At 40.0% G+C, this 24673-nt stretch overlaps 1 protein-coding gene across 4 annotated transcripts in view; it reads right to left on the minus strand.

Moving 5' to 3' along the window:
- Window positions 1-23299, minus strand: part of galnt3 (UDP-N-acetyl-alpha-D-galactosamine:polypeptide N-acetylgalactosaminyltransferase 3 (GalNAc-T3)) — a 46365-nt gene extending 23066 nt beyond the window's left edge. Inside the window, exons 1-8 of one of the 4 annotated variants that reach the window (XM_059966422.1) lie at window positions 22976-23265; window positions 17615-17720; window positions 17112-17510; window positions 13562-13734; window positions 12357-12506; window positions 11341-11575; window positions 9922-10039; window positions 6609-6809 (exon numbers count right to left, since the gene is read on the minus strand). In XM_059966422.1, coding sequence (XP_059822405.1) covers window positions 6609-6809; window positions 9922-10039; window positions 11341-11575; window positions 12357-12506; window positions 13562-13734; window positions 17112-17467 — 1233 coding nt within the window. In that variant the 5' untranslated portion in view covers window positions 17468-17510; window positions 17615-17720; window positions 22976-23265. Of the gene's footprint in view, window positions 1-6608; window positions 6810-9921; window positions 10040-11340; window positions 11576-12356; window positions 12507-13561; window positions 13735-17111; window positions 17721-22975 lie in introns of all 4 variants that reach the window. The other 3 variants (XM_059966421.1, XM_059966418.1, XM_059966423.1) reach the window with 3 other exon arrangements.
- Between the last annotated feature and the right edge of the window lie 1374 nt (window positions 23300-24673).

Raw genomic sequence — 24673 nt, forward strand, 5'->3', positions numbered from 1 at the left:
ATCTTCTCAGCTGACCTCACTACCCACTGCAGGGTCTTGCAATCCAAGATGGTGCAATTTCCGAATCAGGCAGTGATGCAGCTGCTCAGGATGCTCTCAATACAACCCCTGTAGAATGTGATGAGGATGGGGGGGGGGGGGGGGGGCGGTGGAATGGGAGATGGACTTTCCTCAGCCTTCACAGAAAGTAGAGGTGCTGCTGGGCTTTCTTTGCTATGGAGCTGGTGTTAAGGGACCAGGTGAGATTCTCCGCCAGGTGAACACCAAGAAATCTGGTGTGCTTAACGATCTCTATTGAGGAGCTGTCGATGCTCAGCGGGGAGTGGTCGCTCCGTGCCCTCCTGAAGTCAACAAGCATCTCTTTTGTTTTGTTCACATTCAGAGACAGTTTGTTGGCTCTGCACCAGTCCGTTAGCCACTGTATCTCCTCTCTGTAAGCTGACTCATCGTTCTTGCTGAAGAGAGCCACCACGGTCGTGACATCGGTGAACTTAATGATGTGGCTCGAGCTGTGTGCTGTAGCACAGTCGTGGGTCAACAGAGTGAAGAACAGTAGGCTAAGAACACAGCCCTGACTGACACCCACAAATTGCTGGAGAAACTCAGCCGGTCAGGCAGCTTCTATGGAAATGAGTGAACAGTTGATGTTTTGGACCGAGACCTTTCTTCAGGACTGAAAAGAAAGCGGGAATATTCCAGAATAAAGAAAGGTAGGGAGAGCAGACAGAGGCAAACTGTTGGCAATTTTGTTTTAGTTAGTGGAAATAGCAGAACAGTGACCATGTTAATATTCAGATACAATCTCAAAGTTGAAGCAATGTTGCAATATGATTTAGGGACAAGCAGCAAAATAAAAAGATTTAAATTGACATGTGATTAGTTTTATTCAAACTTTAGATAAAGTTGTGAATGTACATGGGGGGGGAAGGGAAGATGGGATAAAATGCACTGATAATAATGGAGAAAAGAGGTTAGGAATAACAGTCCTCAAAAGTAACGTAAAACTTTCCCATGGGAGAACTTCCAGGACTCACTGCAACCACTTAAAGTGACACTCATCAGCTTCTCAAAAAAAACTATTCATTATATCCAATCTTATGAATGAATAGATTTTTCTGAAACTCTTCTAATGTTCTAATCAAAATGTATGAAGATTTTATTTATTTGTTGAGATACAGCATGGAATAGACCCTTCCGTTCCTTGAAGCCACGCTGTCCAGCAACAGCCAATTTAACCCTGGGCGAAACACAGGACAATTTACAACCCATACATCTTAATAGCCAGGTCGCTGGTACTATAAAGCGTTGTGCTAACCACTATGCTACCGTTCCGTTCCTTTCTGTTGAATGTGCTATAATATGATTCAGCAAGTCAGGCGGGGAATAAACAGTTTTTGTTTCAGCCTTCATCAGAAGTTCGAAGATGTTGACTGTTTATTCCCTTCCATGGATGTTGCATGACTGTTGAGTTCCTCTAGTATTCTGTATTTCCTGAATCTGCAGAATCTCTTGTGACTACATTATGTTTTGTGGATCTGATGGTACAGAATACAGACAGATTTATCTGGCAGCAGTTATGCACCAGCTTGAAGTGTGTAACTTTGATTTTAAAAAAAACTGGCTTTCAAAACAGCTAGGTTACAACAACACTACTGTGATCAAAACTTTCATTTTAAATAAAAATTCTGACAAAGACTGGTAAGATGTGTTATGTTTTATAACTTCAAAACATTAAACTAATTCAAAGAAATTAACAGGAGTCCGAAACATGGGCCTAACTTTGTGTTTACTTCAAGCAAAGTGCACACATACCACATGATGACATATGCAATTAGTATATTTTTACATATAACCCATAATTATTTATTTAAATGAAAAAGAATGCTTAATCAAACAATATATACATGATTAATATTAATATTTTTGGTATTACCCGTAGGGAAGGGACTAATAAGTTATCATTATATGCTGATGATTTGTTACTATACATACCTGACCCTGAGAGATTTATTCCTGCTCTTTCATTCTTGCTTGTTCAGTTTAGTAGCTTTTCTGGCTACAAACTGAATTGTAATAAGAGTGAACTATTTCCATTAAATATGCAAGTTCCAATTTATAAACACTTACCATTTAAAGTTGTCACAGATCATTTTACTTAATTGGGTATTAACATTACCAAGAAACATAAGGGTTTATTTAAAGTTAATTTTTTACCTTTAATTGACCAAATCAAGCAACTTGTTACCAGGTGGTCCCCATTTCCTTTGTCATTGGTTGGTCGAATTAATACTATTAAGATGATAGTATTACCCAAATTTTTTATATTTATTTCAAGCATTACCAATTTTTATTCCTAAATCTTTTTTTGATATTATTGACTCCAAAATATCCTCGTATGTGTGGCAGAATAAAAATCCTAGATTAAGTAAAAAAAAATATTTACAGAAGCCTAAGAAGGAAGGTGGTTTGGCTTTGCCAAACTTGAGATTTTACTATTGGGCAGTTAATATTCGATATTTAATATTTTGGACATAAGAATCGATTATAGCACCTTGCCCACAGTGGGTAAATTTGGAATGTAAATCTGTACAAGACTTTTCATTGTTTTCAATTTTAGGATCTTTGCTTCCTTTTGCTTTATCTAAATTGAATAAACAAATAACTAATCCTATAGTTAAACATACATTACAAATATGGTTTCAATTTTGTAAATTCTTTGGCTTGAATAAGTTTATCTTATTAAGCCCTATTATATCTAACTTTTTTTTCAGCTCTCTTTTATGGATCAAGCCTTTGTATTACGGAAAACAAAAGGTATAACATGTTTTCGTGATCTATTTTTAGATAACAGTTTTATGTCCTTTGAACAGCTATCTAATAAATATAATTTGCCTAAAACTCATTTTTTTTTGATACTTGCAAGTTAGAAATTTCTTGAATAATATGTTACTATGGAGCTGTGAGGGAGGAGCTGGCCAAAGTTCAATGGAACAATACCCTAGCAGGGAAGACAGTGGAACAACAATGGCAGGTATTTCTGGGAATAATGCAGAAGGTGCAGGATCGGTTCATTCCAAAGAGGAAGAAAGATCCTAAGGGGAGTAAGAGGCGGCCATGGCTGACGAGGGAAGTAAAGGGCAGTATAAAAATAAAAGAGAAGAAGTATAACATAGCAAAAATGAGCGGGAAACCGGAGGACTGGGAAGCTTTTAAAGAGCAACAGAAGATAACAAAAAAGGCAATACGCCACCAAGAAAAAATGAGGTACAAAGGTAAACTAGCCAAGAATATAAAGGAGGATATTAAAAGCTTCTTTAGGTATGTGAATAGCAAAAAAAAATAGTTAAGACCAAAATTGGGCCAGTGAAGACTGAAACAGGTGAATTTATTATGGGGAACAAGGAAATGGCAGATGAGTTGAACAGGTACTTTGGATCTATCTTCACTAGGGAAGACACAAACAATCTCCCAGAAGTAATAGTGGCCAAAGGAACTAGGGTAAAGTATGAACTGAAGGAAATTTATATTAGGCGAGAAACGGGTGTTGGATAGACTGTTGGGTCTGAAGGCTGATAAGTCCCCAGGACCTGATGGTCTGCATCACAGGGTACTTAAAGAGGTGGCTCGAGAAATCGTGGACGCATTGGTAATCATTTTCCAATGTTCTATAGATTCAGGAACAGTTTCTGCTGATTGGAGGGTGGCTAATGTTGTCCCACTTTTCAAGAAAGGAGGGAGAGAGAAAACAGGGAATTATAGACCGGTTAGCCTGACGTCAGTGGTGGGAAAGATGCTGGAGTCAATTATAAAAGAGGAAATTACGACACATTTGGATAGCAGTAGAAGGATCAGTCCGAGTCAGCATGGATTTATGAAGGGAAAATCATGCTTGACTAATCTTCTGGAGTTTTTTGAGGATGTAACTATGAAAATGGACAAGGGAGAGCCAGTGGATGTAGCGTACCTGGACTTCCAGAAAGCTTTTGATAAAGTCCCACATAGGAGATTAGTGGGCAAAATTAGGGCACATGGTATTGGGGGCAGAGTACTGACATGGATTGAAAACTGGCTGGCTGACAGGATACAAAGAGTAGTGATTAACGGGTCCCTTTCAGAATGGTAGGCTGTGACCAGTGGTGTACCGCAAGGTTCGGTGCTGGGACCGCAGCTGTTTACAATATACATTAATGATTTAGATGAAGGGATTAAAAATAACATTAGCAAATTTGCTGATGACACAAAGCTGGGTGGCAGTGTGAAATGTCAGGAGGATGTTATGAGAACGCAGGGTGACTTGGACAGGTTGGGTGAGTGGGCAAATGTATGGCAGATGCAGTTTAATGTGGACAAATGTGAGGTTATCCACTTTGGTGGCAAGAACAGGAAGGCAGATTACTATCTAAATGGAGTCAAGTTAGGAAAAGGGGAAGTACAATGAGATCTAGGTGCTCTTGTACATCAGTCAATGAAAGCAAGCATGCAGGCACAGCAGGCAGTGAAAAAAGCTAATGGCATGCTGGCCTTTATAACAAGAGGAATTGGGTATAGGAGTAAAGAGGTCCTTCTGAAGCTGTACAGGGCCCTGGTGAGACCCCACCTGGAGTATTGAGTGCAGCTTTGGTCTCCAAATTTGAGGAAGGACATTCTTGCTATTGAGGGAGTGCAGCGTAGGTTAACAAGGTTAATTCCTGAAATGGCGGGACTGTCATAGGTTGAAAGATTGGAGCGACTGGGCTTGTATACACTGGAATTTAGAAGGATGAGAGGGGATCTGATTGATACATATAAGATTATTAAGAGATTGGACACGCTGGAGGCAGGAAGCATGTTCCCGCTGATGGGTGAGTCCAGAACTAGAGGCCACAGTTTAAGAATAAGGGGTAGGCCATTTAGAACAGAGATGCGGAAAAACTTTTTCACCCAGAGAGTGGTGGATACGTGGAATGCTCTGCCCCAGAATGCAGTGGAGGCCAAGTCTCTGGATGCATTCAAGAGAGAGTTAGATAGAGCTCTTATAGATAGCTGGTCAAGGGGTATGGGGAGAGGGCAGGAACGGGGTACTGATTGTGTATGATCAGCCATGATTAGAGTGAATGGCGGTGCTGGCTAGAAGAGCCGAATGGCCTACTCCTGCACCTACTGTCTATTGTCCATTGTTACAATCTTTTCCGAAATTATGTCCAATGGACATTACGGAAAAAATTTTAGCTCTGAATCCTTGCCAGAAGGGTTTAGTAGCCATCTTTTATAATATGATCATGAAAATAAAGCCAGAAGTATCAGAAAAAATTAAGAAGAAACAGGAAAAAGAACTTCATTGTCTTATACCCACTGAGCAGTGGGAGAAAATTTTACAATTGGTCAATTCTTCTTCTATTTGTGCTAAACATGCCTTAATACAATTTAAGGTTGTACATAGGGCTCACATGTCCAAGGATAAACTCGCTCGATTTTATTCTTATGTTAATCCAACCTGTGACAGATGTCATTCTGAAGTTGCTTTATTGACCCACATGTTTTGGTCTTGCCCTTGCTTGCAAAATTATTGGAAAGATATTTTCAGTATTATTTCAACAGTTCTGAATATCAAATTGCAACCGCACCCTATTACTGCAATTTTCGGTTTACCAATGGTGGATAATATTTGTTTATCCCCCTCAGCTTGACGGATGATTGCATTTGTTACGTTAATGGCTAGAAGATCTATCCTATTGAATTCGAAAGAAATTAATCCTCCAACCATATTTCAGTGGTTTTCTCAAACTATTTCTTGTTTGAGTTTAGAAAAAATTAGAAGTGTTGTTCTTGACCCTTCAGTTAAATTTGAAGAAACTTGGAGACCATTTATTCAATATTTTCATATGAGCTAAAATGACTTTTCCTAAACCTTACTTTTATTATCCTTAATTATTTGGATGGAGGTACGGAGTTATTGACGCTGCTGTGTATATTTGACATAATGCAATGGCCCATGTTGGTTAGGCTTTTTCCCATTTTTTGGGGGGGGGGGGTGGGGTTTCTTACTTACTCCATTTTTCATAGTTACTATGAGATTGGGAGGTTATTATATATGGATTATCATCTATTTGTATTTATACCTTAACCTATTAATTATGTACTCTCAAACTCTCTGTATTCATGTTTCATTTGTTTGTTTAAAACTAATAAAAAGATTTAAAAAGAAAGAATGATTAATATTAGTGAAATATTAAATGCACAAGATGGTACCTTCATAAGACTTTCATCAGAACTATGATTGAGAGAAACAAAGTAATGAAAATTAACACGGCAAAGAGAAAATAGAAACCAGGAAAGGTATAATAAAAAATTGAAGTTCAAGAAGGAGAAGCAGTAAGTTAGATTCTGCAATGCTTTGCTTTTGAGTTTATTCCTTATGGTCTTTAAATAAATTTTGAACTTTCAGAGCAATATAGCAAAAGGTATTTTGTTAACTTCTACATTTGAAAATACATTAAACACTTAATTCTTCTACCCATTTAAATTGAACGTCTTTAAAATTTTAATCTCAAAAGCCAAGATGCTAGCTCAATCATTAAGTTGCAATAATTTAATAAATTATGCACATATTGATTCACAATTCCACCCACCTCTTCGAACATCTGCATTGCCTGATTATTTCGTCTGTAAAATATCTGTTTGTAGTCATCCATCCATACCTCAGCCAGCCGTACCAGATTACGGGCTATGACTTGAGTACCTCTGGGGAAAGTATGGGGGCTTTTGGTACGGAAGACATGACCTACGACAGAACATGGCAGTATTTCTAATTGTCCACCACATAGCCATACCTGTTGGTAAATGAAAGGAATGAAAGTGTTTCAACATAGTAATGAACACATTAAACAGTTCAATCAACACTAGTACACAACTGATAAAAGTAACTAAATATTTACTTGTGAAGTAACTATTTCAAAATGGCTACCATGCTGCTCTATTGGAAGTTTATGATTTGAATTAGAAAAATAATGTCTTCACAAAATGTTTGTAAACATGGTACAACGATGTACTTTTATACAACTTTACTGCAGCCAAGAGATGTGACTCTCCACAACCAAAAAAACTTTGCTACTAGTTTTCATGAAGATAACCCCATTAATGTCCTGTTCAAAAAACAACAGAACCTGGGCCTCGGTTCCTCCCTGTGCAAATGGATCCTCTACTTCCTAACCAGAAGACCACAATCTGTGCAGATTGGTAATAACATCTCCACCTCACTGGCAATCAACACTGGGACGTGTACTTAGCCCATTTGTCTGTCTCTCTAATATATTGCATTTTCATTGCCTTTTTCACCTTTCTCTTAAGTTTTTTTTTAAATAAGTTTTCTCTAGTTTTTCCAAGTTCTAATGTAAGCTCCTCAGACTGCAAGTATAACTCTGCTTCTCTCTCTGAGCATGCTGCCTGGCCTGAGTCATTTAAATTATCACATCTTTTGAGATAAAAATAAAAACTGGATTTGGCTGTTTACATTAGTCATCATCCACAGGAATCAGTTCTCTTATTAACTTAGAACAAGGGTCAAAAAATAAAATTTTTCTTGAATACCCACTTGATACAGATGGATTGTAATTGTGCAAATTGTACAAGCGTTTCGTTAAGCTTGTTATAGCCAGGGAATGTACTGGGTATAAGCTCCCACTACCTATTAAATACTCCCAATGGCATGGTCTCAAATAGCCTCTGACAACCAAGTCCAGGACCCGGCCTTCATGTGTGGCTTAGCTACCATGACCAGTGGAACCATCTTTACTGACAGGAGAAGGGCAAAGGCAGGTTACTGGCAGCTTTAATCCAGCAGCTTTGGGCAGATGGGGCAAATCAGCTGTAGCTGGCTGCTCATCTAGGAGAAGGAAAACCCTGATCTTAATCTCTGCTGCCCTGCAGCTACAGTCATTCATGGTGAAGGCATTGGGAGTAAAGCCAGAGGGAAAATTTGGATCTGGAGTCCCTAAGGCAGTTTTCCTATGTTGAGTTCGACAACAATTGGCATCTCCTGTGATGCTGCTTGTGCCAAACTGTATCGGTCTCTATGGTTCCTTTGGGTGGAGAGGGAGAGTTTGCTAAAGGGGCAACAGCTTGCTCTCCATATTTTACTGCCAGGCTTTCATATCTACACAGCTAGGACACAACATCCATAGTCAACCGTGACCTATGGAGGCCGCTCTACAAGGAATTGGCAATGGCTCAACCTTCAACTGCACTTATTAAAAGTTGGATGAATTAGGAAACTCCATTCAAAGTGTAGGATGTAACGGATGACTAAGATGAAAATTTACAAAATGAATTGGCAAATCAACGGAGAAAGAAATTTATTGTATGCAAATAAGAGACAAACTGCAATGTAAAAGTGGATTTAATATCTATCTTCTCAATTAGAAAAATCCACAGTAAGAAAGAGAAGTAGACCATATGGCATCCTCATATGGGGAGGGGGGGGAAAAGAGGCGAAGAATTGGTTCTGGATGGAAGTATGAATTTTTTTTTGGAATATCAAGATCCACCAAACAAAACATTCCTCTGGAACTCTGTGCACAACACAGTACAAATATCTCAAACAGACAACAAATAAAGTAATACTTAGTAAATTAACAAATTATAAAGTGCATTTCAGACACTAAAAAACAACAGTATAGCACTACTAGTGCTTCATACATAATGAGACCTGGGCGTGCCAGGGAGTTCAGCAGTTTTATGGCCTGGCGAAGAGGGTGGGGGAAGAAGCTATTTCCCTTCCTGACAGTCCTTATCCGAGTGCTACAGAACATCCTGCTCAACAGGTCTGACGGCCCTGGTCCTCATGACTCACATAGATGACAAGACTGGAATTGATCAGTAATGGAGGAGTGGCAAAAATTGGCCGACATCTGTTACATGATGCTCACTGCAGGTAAATGGTGGCCTACAATAGAACTCCAGGGCAATTCATTGCAGGGTACTAGCCAGCCACTGGTACAGTGGCATCTGCATCGGACTTTGAGGTAAGTGGTCTCAGGTTCGAATCTTCCATCCACGCCGGGTAGCAAATCGGCCTTGTAAAAAAAAGACAACTGTTAAAGACACCGCCAGGTTGCTACCCAATGCACCACAGGGTGTGGAGAGGAGCAACAACTCATTGCAGGTGATGACTTGGTACTAAAAGAGGTACTTTGGTTGACTATACCAAGCCCAAAGTCAATCAGTTCAAAAGGCTTCCTTTTTCAATTAAGAAATTTATGTCCTTCATATACATCTCCATTTATATTTGTGCAACAGCAAATATCATTGTTTAAAAATGTTAAGCTTATATTGTCAGTGGTGATAAAATACAGTAGCATGGGAAACCAATACCATAATTCCTTCTAATATGCTCTGTGTACATATCTGACAATAGTGACTGCAGTACATTGCAGAGAGCAGCATATTTGAAAACCACTTTATGTACCTATTAGACTGAGTCTTGTGTACAATGCACTTTGCCGTCTTCAGCAAATACAATTATATTCATGCGCATGTTAACAATGATGACTTTCCTTTTCTATACATGGAAAGATGATAAATTCAAAAGAAAACAGTTCCTGATTAGCAAAGTTATTCACTTTCAAGTGCAAGAATCACCCTAACCCAAAATCACTGAACTTCATTCTGTCATCATATATAACAGGAACACTGAAATGCTTTGACAATCATCTCCGAAGTTCAAATTTAACTTTTGATTAACTGAACAAAATCAGTGATGAGAGCTGTGCTGTCATTGCATCAACCTTAGAGGAGACCCAGTTTTATGCTTCCATATGTTCAGATTCCAATGATAGAATACAGCAATTTAAAATGGAAAATTTTGAATCCACATGATGATGGAACTCTAAATCTTCCATTTTGAGAAATTCACACACAAAATAAAATACAAAACCAAACACTTACCCTGAAGGACATTTCGATGTTCTCACCACCCCATATTTCCATCTGATCATCATAGGCACCTATGTGTTCAAAATATTGCTTGGAGATTGCAAAGAGCCCACCAGCAAATGTTGGAGACCTGCAAAGTGAAAGCAAGAAACTATACCATTTGCTATATGTTCAAGGGGCTGCTTGTCCAAACGGAAAATAAATGGAAAAATTCATTAATTTATGCTCATCTTCTTGCAAAATTTAGAACACACCCTTCTCATAACCACAGTAGAGGAAGGAGGCAGCACTGAAGAGCACAGAGGCGATTTCGAGAACCAGGGATGGAAAATTATAGATGCGAGAGATTTAAGTTGAAGTCATTTTCTTTGAAACAAAAAGAAAAACTGAGAATGTAAAATAAACATTAAGTCCTGCGAGAATAAACACTCGTTTGTTCATTATATGCCATGTCACATAACATAGTCGATCAAGGTCTTTCGATGGCCATGATTGTTCTTGGCAAATTTTTCGACAAAAGTGGCTTGCCACTGCCTTCTGGGCAGTGTCTTTACAAGATGGGTGACCCCATCCATTATCAGTACTCTTCACAAATTGTCTGACAGAAATCAGTGGTTGCATAACCGGGACATGTGATATGCACCGGCTGCTCATATGACTGTCCCACCACCTGCTCCATGGCTCATGTGACTCTGATCGGGGGGGGAGGGGCTACACCTTGCCCAAGGCTGACCTGCAGAGTAGCAGAGGGAAAGCGTGCCTTACACTTCTTTGGGTAGACACATATCTCTACCCCACCATCCATGAATAAACATTAAAGAGTCATTTCCAGTTGTCAGTAACTAGCCAGTGTAGATTTAAATTCATTGATAAAAGGATTAGAAGGGAGCTGAGAGAAAAAAATTTGAGGGGAAGAAACTCATTTAATGAGTAGCAGAGGTCTGGAAGTAACTGCCTGACAGGATGACGGAATCATATTTTTTTTAAACAGTAGTTGAATAACTATTTGTAGTTATTACTCCATGATCTGGCAGTGACTGGAGCAAGGCTCAGGAGGGCCTCCAGAGAGATGGCTGAAGATGCAGAAAAGGGCAGCTTTTGGCTGTGGCAGAGGAGGAAGGACAGAAATTGGGGGTTCAGCTAACCACATTGAAAGCTACAGGGGTAGCAGGGAGATGTCCTGCCATTGCTCAGCCACCAGGAGATGTACCAGGGCTAAGGGAGTGAAACATTAATGAATAGTGGGCCCTGGCTGAGGACCAGGCAACTGACCCATGAGCACAGCTGGAGGTATGGCAGGCAGCAATGCCAAGCAGGAAAAATCTTCCTGTAAATCTCACTGGGCTTTAAACCAAGTGCTGAATTAAAGTTCTCTGCACAAGCCAAATATTTTTTCCAAATTTACTGTACATTTTGAAAATTTAAACTTACTTTATGGGATAAGTTTCATCTTTCCTCCTTTTCTTCTCATGATTAGGGAGAGCTTCCCATCCAAATGACAGACTCCAATCAAAGTTTCCCCTATTATGATTTTGTCCGTATGGATTTGGCTTCATAACTTCAAAAGTTTTGAGATCAATGTTGGAGATATCTGGGCTCACTACAGCAGTGTAATTCTCAGCTATTCTGCTAAGCAAAGGCTCCAACCAACCATTGAAACATTCACCTGTGTGGAAGGGTGGGGGGGGGAGGGGGGGGGGGGGAAGAAGAAAGATGAGTTAGTGACAGTGCTTTATTGATTCTAGATAAATATCCGGCTGAATATATACAATGTTAACTGGTGTACCATAACATCTTATGTATTGTCTAATGTTTTTAAGTTACAATACATAATGTTACGGTATGTCAATTCAGAGGAAAACAAACAAGTCCAGGAATATGGACGTAAATTCGTCTTTAAATGAGAGACAGACAGACACAGACAATTGAAATATCAAATACACAACAACATACATTTTATTTTAACAATTTTTGGATGCTAATAGCACGAAATCTTATTTTTAGCTCGAAGCAGCTCCAATGGTTTCTGAATAAGCCAGCCATTACGTGTTCTCATTTTTCTCTACAGAGGTTACTTCAGCATCAACTGTTTCCTTTCCAGATGACAAACAATTTCAATGTACACAAAACTTATCAATAAAACACCTCAGACCATATGGAAAGTTTGGGGAAAATGAGGAAGAAATTTTAAACTAAATGCACTCTGCACAACCAGTTTCTTTGGACTGAATTGAGAGAAACCAGATAAAATAATACCTCATTTAACTACTTTGGAGCAAACTTTCTCTGACAGTGTAACCCTTAATTCAATCTAAGATTCCACACTTGTAAGTAACTAATTAAAGTAAACAAAATCTGATGCTATTTTTCTCAGATCAATAAGGTCATGCCTTGGTTCTTTTTAATCGACAAAATAGCTTCCAAAGCATCAAAGTTAGTCAACTTACAATGTGCATCCAAGAAGGTTAAAACCTCCCCAGTGGCCACTGAGGCCCCAAGCAATCTTGCTGTAATTAACCCCTTCCTTTCCAATTGACGAACCACTTTAACTATTTGGAATGGCTTCACGTAGTTATCTAACTCTTCCTTTAAGTAATCTGCAAGTAGAAATATTTTGTAAACATGCAGTTCAACCACAACTATTTAATGAGTGTCAGCTAGAATAGACTTGACTTTTTGCTCTTTTTGTAGTGCTTAATTTTATATATACACTGTATAGATTTCTTTCTTTTCCAATATTTTTATTGATTTCTTACAAAAAGAATGCAGAGTACAGGAGGATGTGTATCATATATCAATTACAATATATGTTAATCACACTTAGTTTCATTACCTCATATTCATGTAAATTAAATTGAATCATAATATTGAAAAGTAATAATTTTATTATTATACAAAAAAAAAATCTAAACCCACTACCAAGAAAAGCTGTTTGGTAAACAAAGAAAAAGGGAGAAAATCGTTATCATATAGTCGAACATATTATTAGCCAACATCTGTACTTGATAACAAATCAAAGATTATGAAAGTAATTCAAAAAATGTCCCACAATGTTAGAAAGTCTTGTCTTGATTCAGAAATTGAACAACGAATCTCTCTAAATTTAAGCACGACATAACATCGCTTAGCCATTGAACAGGAGTAGATTTCTTATTATAATTTATAATTTTTTAATGTATTGCACAGAACTGCTGCCACAAAAATGTCACAACATGTGCCAGTGATATTAAACTCAATTCTAATGACTCAGGAAAGATTAACTGAAAATTGCTGGGTTTTTTTTACTCCTGCTTTCATGAATACACAAAAATTTTCAAACCTCTCAAAATTATCTTTTTTAAAAAAAGGAGATACAGGAAGATTGGCAGTTTTCAATTTGTAGAATAGCAACTCCAGTTTTGTGCTTAGAATATGAAGGCAAGTATTTGCATCTGGCACCAGAGTGTATTGGGAGAGATCACCTGTTCTTATTAAAGTATTACACGGAAGGTTGTCATGCATGCTTAGTTTGTTTCTGACCACTGCAGCCACATATTTGGGAAGTTCTCTATCACAACCAAAGCTGTTGGTTAATTCTCTAAGAACTGTTAATTAAAGTCACCACAGACCTGTCACTGCACAATTATATATTTATAATAAAGCTCAAACTCACCATCTGTACTTGCATCATCAACCAGAATTATCTCTTTTAGAAACATAGCAGGCGAGGTATGCATTACACTGAAAACAGTTCTGAGCAGTGTAGACCAGGCTTCATTGTGGAACACTATAATTACACTTGTGGTGGGCATGGAAGGGCATCTCTTAAACTTCTGTTCAATGCATCTAGAGTTGAAATTCAAGAAAAGTTAAAGCCAGAGGACCTTCATCCACTTAACCCTTTCCTTCTGCACACAATCGAAACTCAGAATAAACAGCAAATATTTCATCACTAAGAGATACTGTAGATGCTTGAAATCCAGAGCAACACACTCCCCACCCACCTGGTTTCACCTACCTGCCAGCTTATACTCCTCCCCTCCCTCCCCCACCTTCTTATTCTGGCTTCTTCATCCCTTCCTTTCCAGATCTGATTAACAGTATCAGCCGGAAATATTTTCTCTTTATTCCTTTCCACAGATGCTGCCGGACCTGCTGAGTCCCTCCAGCATCTTGTCTGTGTTGCTTAATATCTTATCCCTGATTTAGGGCACTTGGTTTGAAGAAAATAATGTACCTCGATTTTCAGAAGGCATTTGATAAGGTTCCACATAGGAGATTGGTGGGTAAAGTCAGAGCTCATGGCAGTGGGGGGAAGATATTGACATGGATAGAAAACTGGTTGGCAGATAGAAATCAAAGGGTAGCGGTGAATGGGTCTTTCTCGGAATGGCAGGTGGTGACTAGTGGGGTGCCACAGGGCTCGGTATTGGGACCACAGCTGTTTACGATTTACATCAACGATTTAGATGAAGGCATTGAGAATAACATCAGCAAGTTTGCTGATGATACTAAACTGGGTGGCAGTGTGACATGTGATGAGGATGTTAGGAGAATTCAGGGTGACTTGGATAGGCTGGGTGAGTGGGCAGATACTTGGCAGATGACATTTAATGTGAATAAGTGTGAGGTTATCCACTTTGGGAGTAAGAACAGGAAGGCAGATTATGATCTGAATGGTGTAGAGTTAGGTAAGGGAGAAATACAAAGAGATCTAGGAGTACTTGTTCATCGGTCACTGAAGGTGAATGAGCAAGTGCAGAAGGCAGTGAAGAAGGCTAATGGAATGTTGGCCTTTATTACAAAGGGAATTGAGTACAAGAGCAAGGAAGTCCCTTTGCATTTGTACAGGGCCCGGGTGAGACTACACCTGGAGTATTGTGTAAGTTTTGGTCTCCAGGGTTAAGGAAGGACATCCTGACTGTAGAGGAAGTGCAGCGTAGATTCACAAGGTTAATTCCCGGGATGTCCGGACTGTCTTACACAGAGAGGTTAGAGAGATTGGGGTTGTACACGCTGGAATTAAGGAGATTGAGAGGGGATCTGATTGCAACATATAAGATTATTAAGGGATTGGACAAGATAGAGGCAGGAAATATGTTCCAGATGCTGGGAGAGTTCAGTACCAGAGGGCATGGTTTAAGAATAAGGAGTAGGTCATTTAGGACAGAGTTAAGGAAAAACTTCTTCTCCCAGAGAGTTGTGGGGGTGTGGAATGTACTGCCTCAGAAGGCAGTGGAGGCCAATTCTCTGGATGCTTTCAAGAAGGAGCTAGATAGGTTTCTTATGGATAGGGGGACAAGGCAGGAACCGGGTATTGATAGTAGATGATCAGCCATGATCTCAGAATGGCAGTGCAGGCTCAAAGGGCCGAATGGTCTACTTCTGCACCTATTGTCTATATAGCTTTGTAGGAGTTGATTAGATATGAAATGTGGTGTACACACAATAACTTTGAACTGAGCAAAAATTCTGAAGTATTCCTAACCGTGGGAGGAGAATTAAACATGTTTGCTTATTTGAATTACTGTAAATATTTCCACTTTGCAAACAACAATCCCAAAACTGAACCTCCATTATTATAACATCTGAAATCATTTACATACAGGTGTTCAGCAATTTAGATTAAATGCCCGAATTTAAATTGATTTGTTACAACATGGAAGGAGGTTACCTCACCTATTGAACCCATGCCAACAAAACCATTCACGGCTCCCCTGTTCACACATCCTGCTGACCTGCATCTTTTGTATTTATTTCAGTTTTCAAGCTCCTTAAGTACTTTTGGGGTTCCCATTCACCTGGCCCCTACCCCTACAAAACCCCAGAATTTTTCAAGCAACAAATTCTATGTTGTAGTTATGTCTTAGAGCGATACAACAGCCTTTATTAACTTTCAGGCAGCAAATACCAGACTGTAACTTTGAATCCTGCTCAAAGTCTTCCACCAACAGCAGCAAAGTACTCTTTCTACACCCTGCCTAGATCCTTCATGATAATGTATCAAGTCACACCTTCAAATTTTGTGCTTCATGAGAACAACTTTATCTATCCACGTAACTGAATTCTAAACTCAGAGGCTCCAATCTGACCAACTTCCTAATAAATCTTCTCCACACCTTCTTTACATACTCCACATGTACTACCCAGAACTGGGCACAACGTTTGACTGAAGTCCAACATAATCATTACCTTATTTTGTATTTCTGATATCAAGTCCAGAAAGTCATAATCTTCATTGAAAACAAGATCCCCCACTTTTATTCCTCCCTTCACAGATCAATGCACATATAGGTCTTAGTTTTCGCATCCCTTTCAGAGTTCTTCTATTTTAGATTAAATAAAATTTCTTAATTTGTACCAATAGAAATAATTCGTACAGGATTCCCTTAAGGTTAATTTGCAGGTTGAGTCAGCGATGAGGATATGATGTTAGCATTCATTTCCAAGAGGACTAGAGTATAAAAAGAAGTTTGTAAGGTCGAGTCTTTACAAAGCACGAGAGGGGCCTCACTTGGACAATTGTGAGCAGATCTGGGCCCTTTATCTGAGAAAGGATGTGCTGACATTGGAGAGGGTTCAAAGGAGGTTCACAAAAATGGTTCTAGGATTGAAAGGCTCATCATATAAGGAGCATTTGATGGCTCTGTCTCTGCACTCACTGAATTCAGAGGAATGGGGGGGGGGGGGGGAAATCGCATTGAATCCTATTGAATGTTGAAAGGCCACAATACAGTGAGAGGATTTTCCCTATGGTGGAGGAGTCTAAGACCAGAGGACACAACCTCAGAACAGACGGATGTCCATTTGGAACAGATATGAGGAGGGATTTCTTTAACCAGAGAGTGGTGAATCTGTGGAATTTGTCGCTACAGGTAGCTGTGGAGGCCAAGTCATTGGGTATATTTAAGGTAGAAGTTGATAGATTCTTGATGAGTCAGAGCATAAAGGGATATAAGAAGGCAGGAGATTGGGGCTGAGAGGGAAATGGATCAGCCATGATGAAATGACAGAACAGACTCAGTGGGCCAAATGGCCCATTTTGCTCCTATATCTTATGACCTTACGATCTAAAATGCTTTTATATTCACACTTCATGTACATATCTTCACAGCCTTAATGTAGAATCTTGAACCAGAGTAACATTTGTTTTAAGTTATTAATATCAATAAGATAGAAATAATCCGACCTATCCCTGAATATAAATCACAAAGTAAGCATACTCAGGTGGCCGTGTGTCAGGTCCAAGATCTCTATGTAAGGAAATTCGGTCGCTCGCAAAAACATTGAAGCAGTGTTTCTCATTCCCTTTATCTTTTTCTTTCTGTTCCTCTGGAGACAGGTTATCAGTGAGATATGCTTTCCCTCCAACTCCAGGGGCGTTGGGATCCTGAGGGGGCCGCTCCATGAAGGGTTTCAATTCTGCTGCTGTATAATATCCAGGCAAACAGGATTTTTTCAGGTCTGAAGACGCTTGCTCTCTGATAGGGGCTCCTATCTGCATTTTTGGAATTGCATCTTTTAAATTGTTCACTGCTCCCATCATCATGTGCAGCATTTTGTCTTTTTTCACAACCATTTCTTTCAACCATGGCTCTTGTGTAGTGTCCCCAACTACTTCCCTATGCATCAGAAATAAAAATGTAACAAACACAAGGGCTATGAGAATGAGTTTCCAATGCAAGTAACGTCGTCTTAAAAGCCTTTGAATGGCAGGCATCTTTACTTTTAAAATTCACTCCAGAAATGTAGCCTCCAATTTCAGATGAATATCCAGCTTCCTGGAGCGAAGAGACCACAAAAATACTCATGAAGTATTAAAATCTTAAAATCTGAAAAATAAAAAAATCAAATCATTGTTACAAACACAACAAAATCTGCAGATGCTGGAAATCCAAGCAACACACACAATGTTGGAGGAACTCAGCCGGTCGGGCAGCATCTATGGAAAAGAGTAAACAGTCGACGTTTCAGGACTGGTGAAGGGTCTCAGCCTGAAACATCGACTGTTTACTCTTTTCCATAGATGCTGCCTGACCTGCTGAGTTCCTCCAGCATTTTGTGTGTGTCAAGTCACTGTTAAATAAGTTAGTAACATTACCAAATGCTGGAAAAATTTCCCAAGATTGAAATACAAGCTACACACGCCGGGAATTAACCAGCAAGACAAAATGGTGAAGACTTTTAAGCAACACGTCATGATCTGCAATGTGGGAAACAGAGAGCTGCACATTCAAAAACTAGGTCACTCAGAGCTAAAGGACAGATAACCAGAGTGGCAGGATGATGTAAAGGGAAGCAGTGTTACATTGCTCCTTCACCATTCACTGTTACTTTATTTGCAAGTGAAGCTTCTAATTATTTTTTTGACAGCGACAGTAACAAAACTCTTCTATAAATCATATATTTAAGAAGGAATCCATGTCAGTACATTATACAAGAGCAAGCACTTGGAAAGTGCAAACATACACTTATCCCCAGCCACTCCCAATTATCACAACAGACTTTCTGAGTTAACATTTGAACAACATGACTCATGTCCTATGTGTACACGTTAAAATCTTACGATTATTTATTCTGGGGCTCCTATTCACACAATAATCGTAGTGTTACAAACCATCGATGTAAATGCAATGTTTTAGATTCCAGAAGGTACAACTCCTTTAAACTAACTTGAAATAACACACCTAAATAGCAGTGCGGAAATATACCTAACAAGGCAAGGCTGGTTTTCATTCATTGTGTATTGCTTTGATTAAGACCAAAAAAAAGATTAAGACCAATAAAAAGATTTAAAAGAGATTACTACAGCCTGCAGTTCAATAACTCCTATGCTTTGATTACCGAGTTAATTAGAGGTCCAACCACCCAATTTTTCATTCATCCAATAATTGAATGGAAAAAATATTCACTTGCTGAGGGAAGGAAGGAAAATCTAATGGGGTACATCAAACAAAATGATTCTTAGATCAACAAGCAAACAGATAGTAAGGCCCAGATTTCAAGCACTGCTCTCCAGAAATGATACCTCTATGTGCAAGATCCGTTGATGTTCAATTTTGTTTTTTTCCATTATTTCAAGATATTTTGTTAGATCTGTTGTGTATTTAATATTTGAGTAATATTGTAAATACATTGTCTGATATATTCTTTGTTCATTTGAGTTATTCATTATGGGTTACATGTCAATGGCATACGTCATTACACCACCCTGTCATAAGTGCATGCCTCACTAAAAGTAAAACAAAATTGACAAATGTTATGAATGCACTACAGCTCTGAGGGGCCGACAGGTGCGGGGAAGCCCCCTCCTTTGTGAGAATCGCAAGAGCATTATTGGGTTGGGTCAGAGGACCCAGGAAATGAGAGAGAGAGACCTGGCCATTGTCTCCTGGAGACCACGTTTGTGGATTGGGGACTATGCTACGTGCAAACCCTCGGGCAAAGTGGGCTGGTTGAGAGAGGGATTGCATCACCCCAACCTGATTGACATCTACTACCCGGCGAGTTAAGATAAAGGGGGGGGGGGCTGTAGGGACAGCCCCTCAGACACACCAGAAGAAACGCTAGCGATCCCGTAATAGCGGGAAGCCATTTGAAGGAAGCCACGTGCGTTCGGTTCCCTTACCTGGGGGCTGGTGGCTGGTACCACGGAAAACGACTTGGAACTAACAACGGGGAACCAACTCCCCCAACGCAACGGATTGGCCTCATAAAAGTCCCGGGCAAGTTTAAAACCGTCTCTCTTAAACCCAAAAGCTGCAGCTTGAAAGGACAGTGACTTTTATCTTTCCATCGGACAATACAATATCCCCTAGACAATCGATAGAGCTATTGCTTAATTGATGATTATTATTATACCCTTGTTTTTCGATTGAGTATTGACGACGTATTTTATCTGAATGTCTGTATTAATCTTATTTTTGTTCCTCTTTATAAATAAAGACTTTTAAAAATAGTACCATCAGACTTCAACAGGCCTCTCTATCTTTGCTGGTAAGTGACCCAGTTACGGGGTTCGTAACACAAACATCTCTTTTTCTTTCGATTAGTTTTTGTGATTTGGAGTTACAAAACATAAATTAACAGGAATATAACGGAGAGCAAACAGTCAATAGTTCACACATACCCATTGATCTAGACATACTGTAGCAGGTTGATGCAGAGTTTCAAGAACAAAGCTTGTTCATTACATAAAAGAAAAAAAACTGCTTCAAACTGCTTCAATGCAGTTGACATTGTATTTTCAGGAATTTATTCCATAGAAGGAATGACGACAGAACAGCAATGGCTGGAGTTTCTGAGAGAAATGTGGAAGGCGTAGGAAACATACATTCTAAAGTCATCATAATATTCTAAATGCAAGATGCTGTATCAGTGGCTGATAAGAGAAGTCAAAAACAACATAAAAGCAAGAGGGCATATAATAGAGCAAAAATTAGTGGGATTTTAGAGCATTGGGAAGCTTTTAAAAACAGAAGGCAACTAATAAAGCCATAAGCAGGGAAGAGATGAAATAGGAAGGTAAGCTAGCCAATAAAATCAAAGAAGATAACAATAGTTTATTTTTAAAATTACAGAATATAAAAAGTAAAAAAGAAACAAGAATAGATACCGGACTGCTGAAAAATGACACTGGAGAGGTAGTGACAAGGTATAAGTAAATGGTGAAAGAATTAAATAAGTATTTTGCATCAGTCTTCACTGTGGAAGACACTAGCAGTATGCTGGAATTTCAAGAGTGTCAGGGAGTAGAATTGAGAGCATTTGCTATTACTAGGGAGATGGTGCTTGTGAAGCTGAGAGGTGGATAAGTCACCTGGACCAGATGGTGTACACCCCAAGGCTCCGAAGAGACTGTGGAGGCATTTGTAATGATCTTTCAGGAATCTGGAATGGCTCCAGAAGACTGGAAAATTGCAAATGTCAGTCCAAACTCTTCAAGAAGGGAGGGAGGCACAAGAAAGGAAATTACAGGCCAGGTAGTCTGACATCAGATGTCAGAGTCAATTGTTAAGGATGAGGTTTCAGGGTACTTGGGGGGAACATGATAAAATAGTTTTAGTTAGCATGGCTTCCTTAAGGGAAAATCTTGCCTAACAAATGTGTAGAAATTCTTTGATGAAATAACAAGCAGGATAGACAAAGGAAAACCGGTTCATGTTGCGTTCTTGGATTTTCAGAAGGCTTTTGACAAGGTGCCACGGTATTCTATACTAGCATGTATAGAAAATGGGATGATTGGCAGGAGGCAAAGATTGGGAGTAAAGGGAGCGTTTTCTGATTGGCTGCTGGTGACTTGTGGTGTTCCACAGGGGAAGGTGTTTAGGCCACTTCATTTTACGTTGTATGTCAATGATTTGGATGACAGAATTGACGGCTTTGTGGCCAAGCTTGAAGACAATACAAAGATGGGTGGTGGGGCAGGTAGTGCCAAGGAAACAGGAAGTCTGTTGAAGGACTTAGCCAGATAGGGAGAATGGGCAAAGTGACAGATGGAATACAGTATTGGGCAGTATACAATCATGCACTTTGGTAGAAAGAAAACAAAGACTATTTACTAAGCAGGCAGAAAATTCAAAAATACGAGCTGCAAAGGCACTTGGGAGTCCTTGTGCAGGATTTCCTCAAATTGAGGCAGTGCTGAGGGAAGGCAAATGCAAAGTTAGCATTCATTTTGAGAGGACTAGACGATAAAGGCAAGGATGCAATGCCAAGACATTATAAGGCAGTGGTGAGACCTCTTTTGGGGTACTGAGAGAAATTTTGGGCCCCATTTCTAAAAAATAGCATTGGAGAGGGTTCAGAGGATATTCACATGATTACAGAAATGAAAAGGGAATCATACAAAGAGCGTTTGGTGCCTCTAGGCCAGTTTCCACTGGAATTTAGAAGAATGAGGGGGAGATCTCACTGAAACCTATCAAAACCATAGAAAGGACTCAACAGAGTAGAGTTAATGTGGAGGAGTCAAACCCGGAGGACACAACCTCAGAATAGAGGGATGTCCAATTAGGAGGAATGTATTTATCCAGATGGTGGTGAATCTCAAACATGTTACCACAGGTGGCTGTGGAAGCCAGGTCATTGGGTGTAAAATTAAGGCACTGTCTGTTCTTGCTTAGTCAGGGCATGAAAGGTTACAGGGGGGAGTCAGTAGGATGGTGTTGAGATGGAAAATGGAACAGCATTGCTCATATGGCAGGGCAGACTCAGTGGGCCGAATGGCCTAATTCTGTTCCTCTCTCTTAGGGTCTAATGTATTCTGCCAGGATACATACCAGAAACCTATATTAATTTATCTCTTTCCTAATCTCCTCTAAATTAAAACATTAAAAACATTACATCTGCAGTACACATTGCGTTTCAAACAAATTTGCTTCAAGGAAATACTCTTAAAAATTGTACAAAAAAATTCTGTATTTCCCGATAACCATTGTGAACCGATTACACACAGATCTCAGTATTAGAAACAACCCTAATGCATTGTGCCACAGGCCAATTGTCTTAGATTGAACTGCAGCATACCATTGAATCAGAATACAACACATTATAAAACTTATAGGAGTTGATTCTGTATAAGATGTGCTTCCTTTCTTTATTAGTCGTTGAAACTTTGCAAACTGGGATGTCGATTTAATGTGAAAGTCCTCTTTGACAGAAGGAAATCAATTAAGCCTAGTACATTTTAACGAGGAACTCCTGCTGTGACATCCGGGGCTAGGATAACTGCAACCCCAACCCCCCACTCCACAGTAACAATCGTGACTCCAGCAACAATGAGTTATGCGAGTTCACCTTCAATTCCAATTACTTTACTTCTATCAGTCCCCTTTCATGCGAAGATGCGCCAACTACCGCCTTGACGGCTTCCTTGATGTGGAGTTACAGTCCACTTAATGACTTTTATCATCCGAATCCTAACTATGATGCAAACCCAGATTAACAGAATGTTGGACCAGCATTTAATTGTAAAGACACGTCTTGTGAGTGTATACAAGTGTGTATGTGCATTCTCTTACAAAAACTTTTTTTTCCCTTTAAAAAGTCCTCAATGGTTTAAAAAAAGCGGTAAAAATCAGCTTACCTCATGTGCTGAATCCCGGCGATGCCGCATACCCGAGTCCGGTCTCGCTCTCTCGGTAATCGGATTTAGAATCAGAAAGTACGCCGAGCACTGGAGTTCCCGGGATCAGCCGCAGGAAAGCCGGTAACGGAGGGCGAACTCTGCGGCCGCTCTGGGCAGCTCCTCGGTCACGGCTGCATTGATCTATCCCGAGCGACAGCGATCGCTCCACCAACTTTCGGCACAAACTTCCGCCTCGTTGGAAACAGGTGTGGACGTTCAGGTGGGCGCGGGTCCGAGTGCGCATGCCCGGTCCCGGAACTCCAGGTGCCGCTCGTCCCCCCGCAGGAGATTTAAAGGGGTCGCGGCTTCCAGACACGCGGTGCAGTTACCACCCGCGCCTTTGCACCACACAAGCGTCGCCACAATTCGTTACAAGTCGCAGAACGCACTTATGAAAGTGGCTAATATCAATACTAAAGAAAACAGGTTGGGCAGCCTCTGAAGAGAGACATCAAAGACCGCATAGAGAATAAGAATCAGGTTTATCACCGGCATATGCGTGAAATTTGTTGTCTTTGCAGTAGCAGTACATTATAGCAGAGAAAAAACTGAATTACAATCAATATAAATATTATAGTTAAATTAGTAGTGCATCCTGCGCAGCTGCATCACTGCATGGTGCGGAAATTGCACCATCTCAGATCGCAAGACCCTGCAGCGGATAGTGAGGTCAGCTGAGAAGATCATCGGGGTCTCTCTTCCCGCTATTACAGACATTTACACCGCACGCTGCATCCGCAAAGCTAATAGCATTGTGAAGGACCCCACACACCCCTCATACAAACTCTTCTCCCTCCTGCCATCTGGGAAAAGGCACCAAAGCATTTGGGCTCTCACGACCGGACTATGTAACAATTTCTTCCCCCAAGCAATCAGACTCCTCAATACCCAGAGACTGGACTGATACCAACTTACTGCCCTCTACTATGCTTATTGTCTTGTCTATTATTTATTGTAATGCCTGCACTGTTTTGTGCACTTTATGCAGTCATAGAAACATAGAAAATAGGTGCAGGAGTAGGCCATTCGGCCCTTCGAGCCTGCACCGCCATTCAGTATGATCATGGCTGATCATCCAACTCCGAACCCTGTACCTGCTTTCTCTCCATACCCCCTGATCCCTTTAGCCACAAGGGCCATATCTAACTTCCTCTTAAATATAGCCAATGAACCGGCCTCAACTGTTTCCTGTGGCAGAGAATTCCACAGATTCACCACTGTCTGTGTGAAGAAGTTTTTCCTCATCTCACCTAAAAGGTTTCCCCTTTATCCTTAAAGTCCTGGGTAGGTCTGTAGTCTAGTGTAATTTTCCTTTCTGTGTTGTTTTTACATAGCTCAGTATAGTTTTTGTATTGTTTCATGTAGCACCATGGTCCTGAAAAACGTTGTCTCATTTTTACTGTGTACTGTACCAGCAGTTATGGTCGAAATGACAATAAAAAGTGACTAGACTTAACTTGAAAATGGCAATAAAAAGTAGTGAGGTGTTCATGGGATCAATGTCCATTCAGAAATCTGATGGCAGAGGGGAAGCAGCTGTTCCTGAATTGCTGAATATGTGCTTTCTGATGGTAGCAATGAGAAGAGGGCATGACCTGGGTAGGTGATGGGAGTCCTTAATGATGGATACCACCTTCTTGAAGATGTCCTGGATAC

The sequence above is a fragment of the Hypanus sabinus genome, chromosome 4 (genome assembly GCF_030144855.1).
Source record: "Hypanus sabinus isolate sHypSab1 chromosome 4, sHypSab1.hap1, whole genome shotgun sequence".
NCBI classification, from domain to species: domain Eukaryota; kingdom Metazoa; phylum Chordata; class Chondrichthyes; order Myliobatiformes; family Dasyatidae; genus Hypanus; species Hypanus sabinus.